This window comes from Oncorhynchus masou, chromosome 32 (genome assembly GCF_036934945.1).
Source record: "Oncorhynchus masou masou isolate Uvic2021 chromosome 32, UVic_Omas_1.1, whole genome shotgun sequence".
Classification (NCBI taxonomy): Eukaryota; Metazoa; Chordata; class Actinopteri; order Salmoniformes; family Salmonidae; genus Oncorhynchus; species Oncorhynchus masou.
Window position 1 is genome coordinate 34,187,585 of NC_088243.1, and position 16,893 is coordinate 34,204,477.

The 16,893-nt window shown below is 43.6% G+C and overlaps 1 protein-coding gene across 6 annotated transcripts in view; it reads right to left on the reverse strand.

The window, feature by feature from the left end:
• Positions 1–388: 388 nt before the first annotated feature.
• Positions 389–16,893, reverse strand: part of LOC135525993 (serine/threonine-protein kinase D3-like) — a 70,352-nt gene continuing 53,847 nt past the window's right edge. For 5 of the 6 annotated variants that reach the window (XM_064953994.1, XM_064953995.1, XM_064953991.1 and 2 more), the window contains 10 exons: positions 16,025–16,226; positions 9,680–9,956; positions 7,357–7,412; positions 6,856–6,928; positions 6,582–6,688; positions 6,290–6,451; positions 5,477–5,575; positions 5,089–5,356; positions 4,563–4,648; positions 389–4,383 (listed from right to left, as the gene is read on the reverse strand). In XM_064953994.1, the coding sequence (XP_064810066.1) occupies positions 4,210–4,383; positions 4,563–4,648; positions 5,089–5,356; positions 5,477–5,575; positions 6,290–6,451; positions 6,582–6,688; positions 6,856–6,928; positions 7,357–7,412; positions 9,680–9,956; positions 16,025–16,226 (1,504 nt within the window). In that variant the 3' untranslated portion in view covers positions 389–4,209. The remainder of the gene's footprint in view (positions 4,384–4,562; positions 4,649–5,088; positions 5,357–5,476; positions 5,576–6,289; positions 6,452–6,581; positions 6,689–6,855; positions 6,929–7,356; positions 7,413–9,679; positions 9,957–16,024; positions 16,227–16,893) is intronic. The other variant, XR_010453233.1, reaches the window with a different exon arrangement.

A 16,893-nucleotide genomic window follows, 5' to 3' on the forward strand; every position in this document is an offset into this window, starting at 1 on the left:
CATCAGTCTCTAGCTACATGAACATGAGCTACACCTTTAAACTGGATCTGAGCTACACCTTTAAACTGAGTGACACCTTTAAAATGCAACTGAGCTACATCTTTATACTAAGCGACACTTAAAATGCAACTACACCTTTAAAAACTGAGCTACACCTTTAAATGGAACTGAGCTACACCTTTAAACTGGAAGTGAGGTTGATGATGGGTCTTCTTGGGTGTGTGATGCTAGCAAGGCTGCATATCTGGCCCCTGCTTGCACAAGTTTGCTTCAGCTTATGGCAGTTGAGGTCAAAGCGATTAAATCACGCTGTAAAGTCAAACTGAGAATTTGGATTTGAGTGTTAGACAAATCTAGTTTTATGACACACAGAAACTGAGACTCAATAGGCATGTAAAAGAAGTAGAGTTTTTTTATTAAATTTGTATGTACTAAAATATACAAAAACACTGACACCTGCCAATCCAGCGGCAACACGGACAGGAACAGGAGAATGGGGAAAAGATCCACCTACATTCTCCCAAAATAACGCTGTTAGGGCCTGAACCCATTCCAACACCATAGGCTTTAGGCTACATGTTTGTCTAGGGACTGTTTGAACACAGTCCCTAGACTGTCCCAGTCCCTGGACACAGGCATTGAAATGTAGTTAATTTTCATCATAACCGAATGTTAGGTGTAACATCTTTTGGTAACCTTGGAGGACACATACAGTACTTAAAAGCAGTACAGGAATGTTAGAGACACGAACAGCCAAGTGCACTTTAAATATTCCAGAAGTAAGGGTGTTTTAACTGTGATATTCAAAATAAACTAAAGTAAAGAAATGAAACAATCTTGAAAATTTTGTAGAAAAACACAGTACAAACATGTTTTGTATAGGCTATTCTTTCCATACACTGTCAGACACTCAAAGAGTAAAATGTGTTTCTCGTCTCTCAATTTGCTTCACTAATTCAAATGGAAAAAAATAGGGCAATGGTGTATACCTTGAACCCATGCTTGGTATAAGCGTTCCTCATGCCAATATGGAGCCCTTGTAATGAAGGCTTGGTCCCATGATGAGCTCCTGTATTGAGATCATTGTTGTTGGTATAACCAAGCCTCTTTCACATACAGTTGAAGTTGGAAGTTTACATACACCTTAGCCAAATACATTTAAACTCAGTTTTTCACAATTCCTGCCATTTAATCCAAGTAAAAAAATCCCTGTCTTAGGTCAGTTAGGATCACCATTTTATTTTAAGAATGTGAAATGTCAGAATAATAGTAGAGAGAATTATTTATTTCAGCTTTTATTTATTTCATCACATTCCCAGTGGGTCAGAAGTCTACATACACAATTATTATTTGGTAGCATTGCCTTTAAATTGTTTAACGAGGGTAAAATGTTTTGGGTAGCCTTCCTCAAGTTTCCCACAATAAGTTGGGTGAATTTTGACCCATTCCTCCTGACAGAGCTGGTGTAACCGAGTCAGGTTTGTAGGCCTCATTGCTCGCACACACTTTTTCAGTTCTGCACACAAGTTTTCGATGGGATTGAGGTCAGGGCTTTGTGATGGCCACTCCAATACCTTGACTTTGTTGTCCTTAACCTGTCTAGGACTGGGGTTCCGTTCGTCAATAGCCAATGAAATTGCAGGGTGCCAAATTCAGTCAACAGAAATCTCATAATTCAATTTTCTCAAACATACAAGTATTAGGCACCATTTTAATGATACGATTCTTGTTCATCCAACCACAGTGTCCGATTTTTCAAAAAAACCTTTCAGCGAAAACAGAACATATCATTATGTTAGGTCAGCAACTAGTCACAGAAAGCATACAGCGATTTTCCAAGCAAAGAGAGGAGTCACAAAAAGCAGAAATATTGATAAAATGAATCACTAACCTTTGATAGTCTTCATCAGATGACACTCCCGGGACAACATGTTACACAATAGATGTATGTTTTATTCGATCAAGTTCATATTTATATCCAAAAACCTCAGTTTACATTTGGCTTTGCCTCCAAAACATCCTGTGAATTTGCACAGACACACATCAAATCACAGAAATGCTCATAATAAACATTAATAAAAGATACAAGTGTTATTCACAGATTTAAAGATATACTTCTCCTTAATGCAACCGCTGTGTCAGATTTCAAAAAAGCTTTACGGAAAAAGCAAACCATGCAATAATCTGAGTACAGTCCCAGACGACATACACAACCCAAGAATATATCCGCCATGTTGGAGTCAACATAAGTCAGAAATAGCATTTTAAATATTCACTTACCTTTGATGATCAGAATGCACTCGCAGGAATCCCAGTTCCACAATAAATGTTTGATTTGTTCCATAAAGTCCATCATTTATGTCCAAATTTCTCCTTTTGTTAGGGCGTTTAGTAAACAAATAGAAACTCACGAGGCGCGGGCAAGTCCAGCGGAAATGTTAGAAGAAAATTCAAAAAAGTTATATTACTGGTCGTAGAAACAAATCAAACCATGTATTGAATCAATCTTTAGGATGTTTTTATCATAAATGTTCAATAAATGTCCCAACCGGAGAATTCATTTGTCTGTAGAAAAGCAATGGAAAGAGAGGTAACTTCCTCATGAAGTTGCGTACTATTGTTTGTACAGATGAATGTGGTAACTTCAGGCGTTTGTAAATTGCTCCCAAGGATGAACCAGACTTGTGGAGGTCTACAATTTTATTTTCTGAGGTCTTGGCTGATTTCATTTGATTTTCCTATGATGTCAAGCAGAGGCACTGAGTTTGAAGGTAGGCCTTGAAATACACCCACAGGTACACCTCCAATTGACACAAATTATGTCAATTAGCCTATCAGAAGCTTCTAAAGCCATGCCATAATTTTCCAAGCTGTTTAAAGGCACAGTCAACTTAGTGTATGTAAACTTCTGACCCACTGGAATTGTGATACAGTGAATTATAAGTGAAATAATCTGTCTGTAAACAATTGCTGGAAAAATTACTTGTATCATGCACAAAGTAGGTGTCCTCACCGACTAGCCAAAACTATAGTTTGTTAACAAGAAATTTGTGGAGTGGTTGAAAAACGAGTTTTAATGACTCCAACCTCAGTGTATGTAAACGTCCGACTTCAACTGTAGATAGCTACTGTAATACCTTGAGGGGTAGTGGCCCCATCACCAGGTTTGGCTCGAACCCTGCTTGGAATGTACAATAGTCAAGCCACTTTCTAGACAACGAAGTAGAGTGAACCACAATGATAAGACAGCCATTAGAAAAACAGATGAGTTATTGGTCATGAGAAGACAGGGAAATTGAAGATTAATAACATCAATAAGCTGGATTCAGTCTTTGGACCCTGCGCCTTTTGATTTACTTGCTCACTGTTTATGACAGGTGCTCTACTAAAGGCTTTGCATTGTAGCCATTTCCACAATCTCTATGCTACTCACCTAGGCATTATTGTATCAAGCTCTTAGCACAAACTTTAAGTTATGTTGTAGTCAACCCTTTCTGTCATTCTGTCATTCTCTCTAGGGAACCTGATGTAGCAGCTTTAACTTTTTGAATTGTTAGGCTTGATGGTAGCATAGTGCAAAAAATCTACCTCCCATTAGTAAAGTACAACATCTGCATGCAAATGATAGCTCCAGTTTCATACTGTGAAAGGACATGGTTTCAAAACTGTCTTGGAATAAGCACAAAGTTGTGTTTGCAAATACCTACGCATTCCAATCTTTCTGTGGATACAAATCCCTTGTGATAAGTGCCCTTTAAGCTCACTAATCTGTAAGCCATTCACAGGTAGAATGGCATACCATTACTCACTCCTAATGTTAAGGAAATTATATCCCTTCAACTTTAATTGTCCTTTGGTTTATAATAATGATGTTTTTCCCAAAAGGACCAATGAAGTTGAGCTGGAATGATTCTACAAGATAAGGAAAAAAAAAAAGAAAAAAAAAGAAATGTCTTTCTCCCAAAGTTTTTGGTTCCACTGCGGTGTCCTAAAGGAACAGGGGCCTCCCCAGAGCCACCTGTCTGCTCCCTGTGGCAGTATGTCTGACCACAGAGTCTTGGGTCAGAATCCCCTGTCACACAGTCCCTGCACAGGGGTGTCTGACCCTTTCCCAACCAGTTTTAGAGGGAATGCTTCCAAAGGTCAACAACCTGCAGAGGTTCCTGATGTTTTCCTCTTGGCCACACCTGTAACCTGGCCTCCTGGCCACTAGGGGCCCTCCTCCATATCATCCAGGTTGGGCGCCATAATGAAGTGTTTAGGGTGGACCAGGCTATGCTCGTCTGCATGCTCCTCCCAGCGCACATCGTCACTCTCGTGGGTGATGTAACGCTCGCCACGCCGTGTCTCAAACTCCCTGAGGTCCAGCCACGTCTGGTAGTCCTGAGAGAGAGAGAAAGAGAGAGGGGCAGAGGGAGTGAGAGGGGGCGAGGGAAGCAGGAGTTACAGCAGGGATCCAATACAATGTCTGCCTTGTGCTAGGTCACATCATGAAATGTGTGTGAATGTTTTGTTAGATGTGCCTGTGCACTGCTTACAGTATAATTAAGCTATTATAATACCTGTAGCCAAGGATGGCTGAGGGACTTGTCCACACTGTACCGCTTCCTCATCTTCACTTGTAGGAGGTTGTTAATGAGATCTGTAGCTGTGAGAGGAATAGAGACTTCATGTTAGTCTCAAAGTGAGAGGTAGACAATAAACATCAGTGCTGTCTCTCTACCCACACGTCTGGATCTACCAGCGTGGTTTTCAGACCCTGCGGTTCTTTGACTTTTCTGTTGTGTGTGGTTTACATGAATCACTGACAACTCTCCCGAGCTGCCCCAAATAAATATCCCCCACATACACCTACACTAGTGGATATGAAAAACCATAGTGCAACCTGGTATACAAGTGATAACTAAGACAAAATAACTTCCAGTTGCCTCAAATGACTGCTTGTCGTATCACGCCATTGGTCTACTTCTTTAGCTGTATGACTGGACTCATTAGTTGCTCTGTACGCTTTACAGAGATGTTTGTCCTCAATTGTCTTCCTTAGCATTCATGCATTTGAATATTATTCAAGCAGGTCTTTCTTCCTACCGTCTGCAGAGATCTCCTTCCATGGCTGGGGTGGGTACATGAAGGCAGCGTTCTGGATCTGGTCGTTAATGTCCTCGTCCTCGTTGAAGGGGAATGTCCCGCTGAGGCTGACGTAAACGATGACCCCCACAGACCACATGTCCAGGGAGCGGTTGTAGCCCTTACTTCGCAGCACCTCTGGGGCCAGGTAGGCCGGGGTACCCACCACCGAACGCCTGAACGACTTCTCACCGATGATACGGGCAAAGCCAAAGTCACACAGTTTAACCTGCCGGGACACACAACACCCAGCAGAATGCTACATTGTCTCCCCCATACACATACAAGCAATATTTTGCTAGGAAGATAGCAAACTTGTCTGACAGGTGAGATGGTGCATGTTGGTTACCTGTGGGAAGGGTTCTGCTGAGGCCAGCAGCACGTTCTCGGGCTTCAAATCACAGTGGACGATGTTCTTGAAATGCAGATGTCTCAAAGCCACCAGGATCTGTTACAGAAAATAGCCCAACCCTCATGGGTTAGCGAGATCAGACCACATAATACCACACAATGATCTCCTCATATAACAGTATGGACTCCCTCACAGAATATAATGTAATGGATAATGAGAGCTGCATAACTATTTTAGTAGTTCACTAAGCTATTTCTAGGGTGGTCACCTTCCTAGTTTCCATATGGACACATGACCTCATCACTGTCTCCTCTCTGCTGTAGTGGAATCATCAACCGTAGCTGCTTGCGCTGCTTGCGCTGCATGCAACTCCAACAACTCCATGCTGCTGCCCAACTCCTGACAAAGTCCTGTTAAACCACATCAGAGCCGGACCTGCTGCTGTTCATTTTCACGTGCAGCTCCATGCCTAACGAACCCGCTCCCGTTTGGCCCCGGTGCCCCTCTTTTCTAATCAGCCCACAGACCAGAGACCAGGCAGCACGGCAGAACAGCGCACCACTACTGCACCGCAGGCTGTAATCCAGCAGGAGGGACACGGCCATGATGCCATCCAGACCAGCCTGTTCCGTAAACAATCCCCCCGTATCCATACACCACAAGAACAAACAGGCCCAGGGCTGAGTCTATTACTGCTTATATAGACTACCACACCACAAGAGAGAGGGGGAGGGAGGACGAGAGAAAGTGGGGGAAAGATGAGGAAGGACAGAGAAATAGAGGGGACGGAAGTTAGAGAGAAAGACAGACCTGTGTGACCAGGAACTTGGTGATGCGTTCTGGGAGCTTGCTCTTCTCACTGGACAGGATCATCTCCAGCATGTCTCCATGGAGTTTCTCCATGACAACAAACACCCTCTCAGGCGTCTCGAACATACACTCCAGATTGACGATACCAGGATGGTGAAGGTTCTAAACGATGGAACAAACCTTTAGCTTCAGCACTCCATACTGTACCACGTTACAGTTTCACTGTTTGAAAATCAGCAAGAATGACTACTGTATACATCTGACTGGTACAGCATGAGGGTCTATGTGTTACCTGGAGAATGGCCACTTCATTCCTCAGTTGGCTCTCCTGCTTGGTAGGAAACCTCATCTTGTCAATCACCTTGATTGCCACATCTCTTCCAGTCTTTCTGTGTTTCCCTGCCAATAGAAATAAATAATGAGTCAACATGTACTTAAATTGTATACTGTATAGTATCATAAAGATAGATGTGAGTACCGGGCATAAAGTGGGTGTGTGTTTTGGTTTGAGAGAATACATTATGTTTTGTTGCAATACAACAAAACATGGATATCCAGGCACACACCTCCATACACAATCCCAAACTGTCCAGATCCTAGCACCTCATCAGAGAAGATCTGGTACACAGAGCTGATATCCTACAGAGAGGGAAACACTTCTGTATTATTGCAGTTTATTATCTTAAAGGTTATTACTAGTGCTAATATACATTAAACTGTGCATGTATTCTGCTATATCATTGTTGGATAGATGCTGTTGTATTGGTATGGTCATTGATATGACAAATGGGTCACTTTCACTCAATGCACAAGTACAGTATGTATGAGAATCCCCCTTTCCCATAAGTGTATGAGTGCCTTCCTTAATTTGCTTTAAATATAGATTTTTTTACAATGGACAATGTTTAATGGTCCATGAAGAATACAGAAGTATCAGATTAGTTTTTTTACGACTGCACACACGTGCACACACATATATATACAGCTGAGAAATTGAGCAAGATTGAACACACACAAACACAACTGAGAAATTGAGCAAGATGATCTGAAAAAGTGACCACACTCACCACATTCTCCTGTATTTGGCAGTTGGACACAGATATACTGATAGACACCTCTTGTTCTAGAGGGGAAAACCAATGCAGTGTTTACTTTACACAACTGTACATTACAAATGCATAAAGGACCCATTGCATTCCCAATGAATCCAAAACAGAGATGCATTTCTCACATTTTTTTCATGACCTTCAAGCCTATCACAGCTGTAACATTACATAAACAATAATGACCCTGTATAATTGATTGGGAAAGATTTGTTTTTTGAACAGCATAACTATGTGTTACATTTCATAGTTAAGGTTATGGGTGCCTCCTGAGGCCAATATTCAGTCATGAGGCTCCCAAGTCATCTCTTGCCAAACAATAAAACATAATTGTATAATCAAATAACAGAGTCTCTGCTTTCATCTTCTCTATGGACAACAAAGTATGCCCACCTGTACTTATTCATTGGCGAAGGACCATATTGTAGGACTATAGGGCACAAGCCCTTGTTGTCATTTCAGAGTGGTTGGATATTGAGGGGTAGTGATGTAGTGGGTCTCATCTGTTTGGCATTGCCACCCTCACCATATGCTTTGCACCAGTAGGTACAGCCAGACAAATGGCCTCTGGGGATATATAATACATGAGATGGCAGGCAATGGCACTCATTTAATCTCATATCTACTCTAACAGAAATGATTCAAAAACATTAGAACCTGCTATGGTGATGGTGAGCACTGAACCAGAAGTGTGTTAATTTCATAACCGAAAGGGATTCGTCTGATTCGGCCATCTTCATTATTAGAATGTGCATTAGTGTATTGGATGCGATGGAAGAGGAGCGCACATTTTAACACACACAGATAATCCACTGAATCTATGTCAGGTTTCAGGTGTTGCACCACAGGAGAGCGACCAGTTGAATGTGCCACCTTGGCTCTATAGCTTTTAAGACAGGCGTCTGCAACAGGCAAACCCGCAACTTGGTTATTTTGGTCGCCCCAAAGTTTTTAGTAAAAATGTTAAAGTTAATCATGAACAAAAAGAATTGGAATGGGGGGTAGTTCAAATAAATAAATAAAAATACTCCAGAATCACCAGGAATTGAGCTAAACATTTGTTCAATATAGGAAATGTGGTCCCAAGTATTCCCACAAAAAGAAAAATATATATCTCACCTTAATCAAGGTTTGAAAATATTGTATTTTTTGTACAATTTATTATAATTACACCCAACCATCCAATCCAACCAAAAAACGCCCCGCCACTGTATCTAGTTGATCATCACCGTCATTATAATAATGATGATCAATTTGATTGGGTGGCAGGAAGCCTAGTGTTCAAATCTCAGCTCAGACGGGATAATCTGGTGCGGAGTGAGCCGACAACCGGAGGGTTGCTGGCATCATCCTAGATACCACCGCCTGTTGTTGTGCCCTTGAGCAAGGCACTTAATATCCTATAATTGCTCCGGGGCGCTGACCCATTGCTTCCAGCCCTTCGTGCTATGAGTGTGTTTCTCAGAGGGTTGGGAGCAAAAAGACACATTTGCGTTCTTTGTACGTTAATGAACAACAAAGTACATCTTATCTTATTATCTTATGATTAGAATCACAGGAGGTAAAAGGTCAACCATGGCTTCACAATTCAAGGCTTTGCTGTGTCTGAAGGCACAGTCATTTCTGATGATGCCTTTTTTTGTTATCTCAAAACAAGACTGACTGCTTTCTCACTCCAGAACATCACCTCACTTGACCTTAACTCAGGGCTCCCGAGTGGTGCAGGGGTCTAAAGCACTGCATCTCAGTGCTAGAGGCGTCACTACAGACTCTGGTTCGATTCCAGGCTGTATCACAACCGGCCGTGATTGGGAGTCCCATAGGGCGGCGCACAATTGGCCCAGCGTCGTCCGGGTTATGGTTTGGCCGGGGTAGGCCGTCATTGTAAATAAGAATTTGTTCTTAACTGACTTGCCTAGTTAAATAAAGGTGTAATTAATAAAACTCAAAAAACTTGGGGATTCAAGCAGGGTCTCTCCTGACCCACTTCACACTCATGTAATATATCAAACCACTAAATGACCAATATCGGCAATGACCCATTTTATGGGCACAAATAGTACTATTTCCACTGCTCACATAAACTAATCTCATACCACCTTTCCAGTGCTCGTGCCAATAGCTACAATATGTCAAATGCATGTCAGTGCTACCTCTAATCGAAATAACTACCGTATACACTCTATGATCAGTAGCCTAAACCAGAGCAATAGCCAGTCAGTACAACTTCCAATAGCCATAGCCACATGTCTACCATGTTAACAGTAGAGAACGGTACTGTACTCACTGTGGTCCTTCCCTTGCCTGGCTGCGGTGGCCACACTGGGCTGGGGTGTGGCAGGCATCAGGGCCTGACGGATGGCCTTCTCCCAGCCCTGGGCCACCTCCATTCCCACGCCTGAGGCTGTCAGTGTGGGGCTGTGGTATTGGCCCCCGTTGTTCTCTCCAACGTAGTAGACCATGGTGGAGGTGATGATTTCAAAGCAGTGTGGGTTGCTGCCCTGGGCTAGGCTACTGAGGTCCCTCGACTGTTCCACCTGCAGGATCTCTGAGAGAGGGATCTCCTGGGGGCCAGGAGGGAGGGGCAAGAGAGAGAAAGAAAGAGAGAGAGAGAAAGAAAGAGAGGGAGAGCGAAAGAGAGAGAAAGAAAGAAAGAGAGAAAGAGCAAGATCAGGATCATAACAGACAAAAACAAAGAAAGCCACGACATCACCGCTAGTGATTGGGGAGAGAGAGGCACAGAAGACAAATAAAACCACGAATACAACCATGATACACAGAAAAGACTAGTCCAGTGAATACTCAAAGACAAGAGAAAAACAGAGAAATATAAGATTCACTGAATCAATTACTCACAAGATAGACAGTCAGATCAGACAGAAGCAGACACCAAATCCCCGGGTAAAGTCAGAGGTAAGCGCTGAAAAATCTCCCTCAGCTTAGCACGCGTATCAGAAAGAGTCATTCAAAGCGGGTCCTAGTCCCTTTCCACAGTGTAGTGTATCCACAGCCCCTGCCTAGTGCATAGCCTTTATCTGACAGCCCCTTAGAAGATATGTGGTGCAAAGGGCAGTTTGAGCACACTTTAAAAGTCCCCCTTCCCTCCAGTCTCACTGTCAAATGCAAATCAAAGAAGAAGGAGGAAGTCCTGAGCCAATAGGAGTCCCTGTAGTGCCTCGTCTCACCATCCTCCTCCCCTTTGGGTCCCCTGAGCGTGGCTCACCACAGAGTGTCAGATGAAGTGGTTGTGGTTAGCAGGGCCGGCACACATGACCCAGGCCCGGGCCCATTGAAGAGAAGAGGCCCCATGATTACAAGGAAGGACACCAGACCCCTATCTGGGCATGATAGGCCTCGCTGCCAGCCACCAAGATGTGAGACAGGGCGACTACCATCGGACACCAAAAACCTCAGGGATTGGGAGGGGAGAAGGGTTGGGTAATCTCAGTGAAGCCCCCTTACCCCCATAAAAGGGTTTTGGAAACCACAAGTACAGGGGTCTCGTCTTCAAAAAAGAAGCCTATATGACTTCCAAATGTAGATCAGGGGCAGCCATCTGATGCGTCGCCACACAACCAACACCACTAATCAGATGACTGGAGGTAGAGAGAGGAGAGGAGGGGACAGACACTCGACAGTGGGCTAGGGGCTGAGAAGAACAGGAGAGAGAGAGAGAGAGTGAGAGAGAGAATGAGCAACCATTGACCATCGCTGTTATATGTTTACTTTGACAACGTAAGTGTTTTACTTTCCATGTCAATAAAGTACATTGAATTGTATTGAGAGACAGTGGGTGGAAACGCCCAGGAGTCAGAGGCTACATTGGATAACCTAATGTCACCACTGGCCCAATCTGTACACACACTCGCAACAACATATAAGACAGAACGACCCATGTGACAATATTTGACAGAAGAATAAGAAAGAACCCATTCACAAACAGCAAATCTTCAATTAGTCTCCTGAGCGTCTTTAAGTACTGCGCGCTGAGCTGAGTGCCAAGTTGAAAGTAAACGATCATGTAAAACAGCCTTTCCTGTCCACTGTTGTCACTGCTGGGATGATGGAGGGTGTGTCAGTTACAGCTAGTTTACCACTGGGAGAGTGGACCTCAGAGTAGAAAATACCTATTAAACTTGTTGAAAATGGCAGCCCCAATGTGGGGGATCAGGCGATCATACAAACACACGTAGCTAGAAACTGTAGCAACAGAAACACTGTCACACTCCTTCACATCTCTCGCTGCAATCGGGGGAGGTGTCAAAGTGAAACAGCCATATGGTACAGAGGCTGGAACAGGCTCCCAGTTGCAAGGCTGTACTGAACATGTGGAAGCCTTTACACAGAGGGAACGAGGCCTGCCTGCCTGGATACCTCAGTCCCCAGTGTCTAATTAAACAGCTATTAAGCCCCTGTGGCATGGTAAAGACTGCCTCCACCACTGGTGTCACCATGGAACTGTCACACACACTCTCTGAAGCTGGAGTTATAGAAATCATAATTACACAGTTCACTTTGTGTGTCAAATGTATTTGAACTGGACAAGAAAGGTTTATTGTGATGGTTTGGTAAGGCATTTGAAAGAGGATATCTGATATGGATGATGCAACAAGTTACAATGTATTTTAATAATGTGTTGGACATCTCATTTGTTTATCAGATTTCCCCAGCAAAAACCCTTAACATTTTCAGAGTAAAATACTGCTGATGACAAACAATGTGGCTACAGACAGAAGCATAAAGCCCTTTCACTTTGCAGCCACACAGAAATGTCAGTGGACTGCTTGTGAAACCACACGAGGCAGGCTGGGGGATTTTCTCTGTGTCACTGACCTCACTGTAGTTTACAACACAGCAGCCCCCAGTCTTATTCACACCACCACTGACACCCTTACATTCAGCAGGATCTTTTACACACTGTACACACCAGACAATAAAACACATCTTGAAATATCAGAAACAAAAAAAAACTGGTCAATTTATTTAGGGGAAATTCAGTGTTTGGTTGAAACCATTCATTGGGTTGTAGACACTGTATAGACTCAGATAAATGTCAATGAATGGTCTGTGGTTATGTTGTTCTGTGATATTTTTAATAGATTGTAAGAAAGTTCAATGTAAATTCAGACTCTCCATTTCATTCCATCATGCCTCTGTCTATGTCAGGCAATAGTTGTTCTGTGGTGTTCAAATCAAACAAAGTTAATTTCCCAAATCAAATCAAATGTTATTAGTCACATGCGCCGAATACAACAGGTGTAGGTAGACCTTACAGTGAAATGCTGAATACAACAGGTGTAGGTAGACCTTACAGTGAAATGCTGAATACAACAGGTAGACCTTACAGTGAAATGCTTATTTACAAGCCTCTAACCAACAATGCAGTTAAAACAAATGGATAAGAATAAGAAATAAAAGTAACAAGTAATTAAAGAGCAGCAGCAAAATAACAATAGCGAGACTATATACAGGGGTGCATCAGTACAGAGTCCATGTGCGGGGGCACCGGTTAGTTGAGGTAATACGTACATGCAGGTAAAGTTATTAAAGTGACTATGCATACATGATAACAACAGAGTGTTGCAGCGGTGCAAAAGAGGAGGGGGGGGCAATGCAAATAGTCTGGGTAGCCATTTGAATAGGTGTTCAAGAGGGGGTAGAAGCTATTTAGAAGCCTCTTGGACCTAGACTTGGCACTTCGGTACCGCTTGCCATGCGGTAGCAGATAATAGTCTATGACTAGGGTGGCTGGATGCTTTGACAATTTTTAGGGCCTTCTTCTGACACCACCTGGTACAGAGGTCCTGGATGGCAGGAAGCTTGGCCCCAGTGATGTACTGGGCCATTTGTACTACCCTCTGTAGTGCTTTGCAGTCGGAGGCCGAGGAGTACCCATACCAGGCAGTGGTGCAACCAGTGGTGCAATTCTCTCGATGGTGCAGCTGTAGAACCTTTTGAGGATCTGAAGACCCATGCCAAATATTTTCAGTCTCCTGAAGGGGAATAGGTTTTGTCGTGCCCTCTTCACGACTGTCTTGGTGTGCTTGGGTCATGTTAGTTTGTTGGTGATGTGTACACCAAGGAACTTGAAGCTCTCAACCTGCTCCACTGCAGTCCAGTTGATGAGAATGGGGGCGTGCTCAGTCCTCTTTTTCCTGTAATCCACAATCATCTCCTTTGTCTTGATCACGTTGTGGGATAGATTGTTGTCCTGCCACCAGACCGCCAGATCTCTCACATATTCCCTATAGGCTGTCTCGTTGTTGTCGGTGATCAGGCTTACCACTGTTGTGTCATCAGCACACTTAATGATGGTGTTGGGAGTCGTGCCTGGCCGTGTAGTTATGAGTGAACAGGAAGTACAGGAGGGGACTGAGCACACACCCCTGAGGGGCCCCTGTGTTGAGGATTAGTGTGGTGGATGTGTTGTTACCTACCTTTACCATCTTGGGGCGGCCCATCAGGAAGTCCAGGATCCATTTGCAGAGGGAGGTGTTCAGTCCCAGGGTCCTTAGTTTATTGATGAGCTTTGAGGGCACTATGGTGTTGAACACTGAGCTGTAGTTAATGAATAGCATTCTCACACATGTTCCTTTTGTCCAGGTGGGAAAGAGCAGTGTGGAGTGCAATAGAGATTGCATCATCTGTGGATCTGTTGGGGCGATATGTAAATTGTAGTGAGTCTAGGGTTTCTGGGATAAGGGTGTTGATGTGAGCCATGACCAGCTTTTCAAAGCACTTCATGAATACAGACGTGAGTGCTACGGGTCGGTAGTTGTTTAGGCAGGTTACCTTTGTGTTCTTGTGCACAGGCACTATGGTGGTCTGCTTAAAACATGTTGGTATTACAGACTCAAACAGGGAGAGTTTGAAAATGTCAGGGAAGACACTTGCCAGTTGGTCAGCACATGCTCGCAATACACGTCCTGGTAATCCGTCTTGTAAATATCTTACTCACATCGGCTGCGGAGAGTGTGATCACACAGTTTTCCAGAACAGCTGGTGCGCTCATGCATGTTTCAGTGTTATTTGCCTGGAAGGGAGCATAGAAGTAGTTTAGCTCGTCTTGTAGGCTCGTATCACTGGGCAGCTCTTGGCTATGCTTCCCTTTGGAGTCTGTAATGGTTTGCAAGCTCTGCCACATCCGACGAGCGTCAGAGCCAGTGTGGTACGATTCGATCTTAGTCCTGTATTGACGCTTTCCCTGTTTGATTGTTCGTTGGAGGGCATTGCGGGATTTCTTATAAGCTTCTGGGTTAGAGTCCCGCTAGCCTTTAGCTCAGCGCAGATGTTGCCTGTAATCCATGGCTCTGGTTGGGGCACGTATGTACAGTCACTGTGGGGACAACGTCATCGATGCACTTATGATGAAGCCAATGACTGATGTGGTGTACTTCCCAATGCCATTGGAGGAATCCCGGAACATATTCCAGTCTGTGCTTGCAAAACAGTCCTGTAGCTTAGCATCTGCTTCATTTTTTTTGTTGTGTGTTTTTTTGTTGTTGGATTTTACCCCTTTTTCTCACCAATTTTTGTGGTATCCAATTGTTTTAGCAGCTACTATCTTGTCTCATTGCTACAACTCCCGTACGGGCTCAGGAGAGACGAAGGTACAGCGCCCTTAACCACTGTGCCCGGGAGGCCCCTGCATCTGCTTCATTTGACCACTTTTTATTGATCTAGACACGGGTGCTTCCTGCTTTAATTTTAGCTTGTAAGCAGGAATCAGGAGGATAGAATTATGATCAGATTTGCCAAAGGGAGGGCGAGGGAGTTTTGTATGCGTCTCGGTGTATGGAGTAAAGGTGGTCCAGAGTTTCCCTCTGGTTTTACATTTAACATGCTGATAGAAATTTGGTAAAATGGATTTAAGTTTCCCTGCATTAAAGTCCCCGGCTACTAGGAGCGCCACCTACGAAAAATACAGATGAAAACTCTCAAGGTAGGTAGTATGTTCTACAGTTTATCATGAGATACTCTACCTCAGGGGAGCAATAGCTCGAGACTTCCTTAGATATTGTGCACCAGCTGTTACTTACAAATATATATAGCCGGCCGCCCCTTGTCTTACCAGACACCGCTGTTCTATCCTGCCGGTACAGCGTATAACCAGCCAGCTGTATGTTGATAGTGTCATTGTTCAGCCACGTCTCTGTGAAGCATTAGATATTACGGTTTTGAATGTCTAGTTGGTAGTTCAATCTTCCCAGTTGGTCATCCATTTTATTGTCCAAAGATTGCACGTTTGCTTGCAGAATGGAAGGAAGTGGAGGTTTATTCGATCGCCTACGAATTCTCAGAAGGCAGCCCGCCCTCCGGCCCTTTTTTCTCTGCCTCCTCTTCACGCAAATCACGGGGATCCGGGCCTGTTCGCGAGAAAGCAGCATATCGTTCGTGTCGGCCTCGTCAGACTCGTTAATGAAAAAAAGGATTCTGCCAGTCCATGGTGAGTAATCGCAGTCCTGATGTCCAGAAGTTATTCTCGGTCATAAGAGATGGCAGCAACAACTTTACGTACAAAATAAGTAAAAAGATATGTTACAAACAATACAAATCAGCAAACAAAAAACACAATCGGTTGGGGGCACGCAAAATGTCTGCCTTCTTCTCCGGCACCATCTTACTCTCTCACCTTATAAAACTTGGCTCCAGTGTCGTTCTGGAACAGGCTGAGGCTCTTGGTGTCCAGCCTCCAGTAGTGTCTCTTCCTCAGGTTATCTCTGCTGGTGTAGTGGACCATCCAGCCCTCCCTCACCATGGTGGAGCTCCTCCTCTTGGTCTGTTTGATGGACTGGACCACCCGCATCAGAGGGATGTTACTGCTGGTGGATGGGCTGGACACACACACACAGCTATTTTTATTAAAACATTTGTCACAAAGTACTTAGCAGCAACCTGGACCTGAGCAAAAATGGAAAGGAAGCAAGGAAGAAGTTAGATAGATAGATACAGTTGAAGTCGGAAGTTTACATACACCTTAGCCAAATATATTTAAACTCAGTTTTTCAAAATTCCTGACATTGAATACAAGTAAAAATTCCCTGTCTTAGGTCAGTTAGGATCACCACTTTATTTTAAGTGTGTGAAATGTCAAAATAATAGAAGACAGAATGATTTATTTCAGCTTTTATTTATTTCATCACATTCCCAGTGGGTCAGAAGTTTACATACACTCAAATAGTATTTGGTAGCATTGGCTTTAAATTGTTTAACGAGGGTAAAACATTTCGGGTAGCCTTCCACAAGCTTCCCATAATAATTTGAGTAAATTTTGACCCATTCCTCCTGACAGAGCTGGTGTAACTGAGTCAGGTTTGTAGGCCTCCTTGCTCACACACGCTTTTTCAGTTCTGCCCACAAATTTTCTATGGGATTGAGGTCAGGGCCTTGTGATGGTCACTCCAATACCTTGATTTTGTTGTCCTTAAGCCATTTTGCAAGTATGCTTGGGGTCATTGTCCATTTGGAAGACCCATTTGCAACCAAGCTTTAACTTCCTGA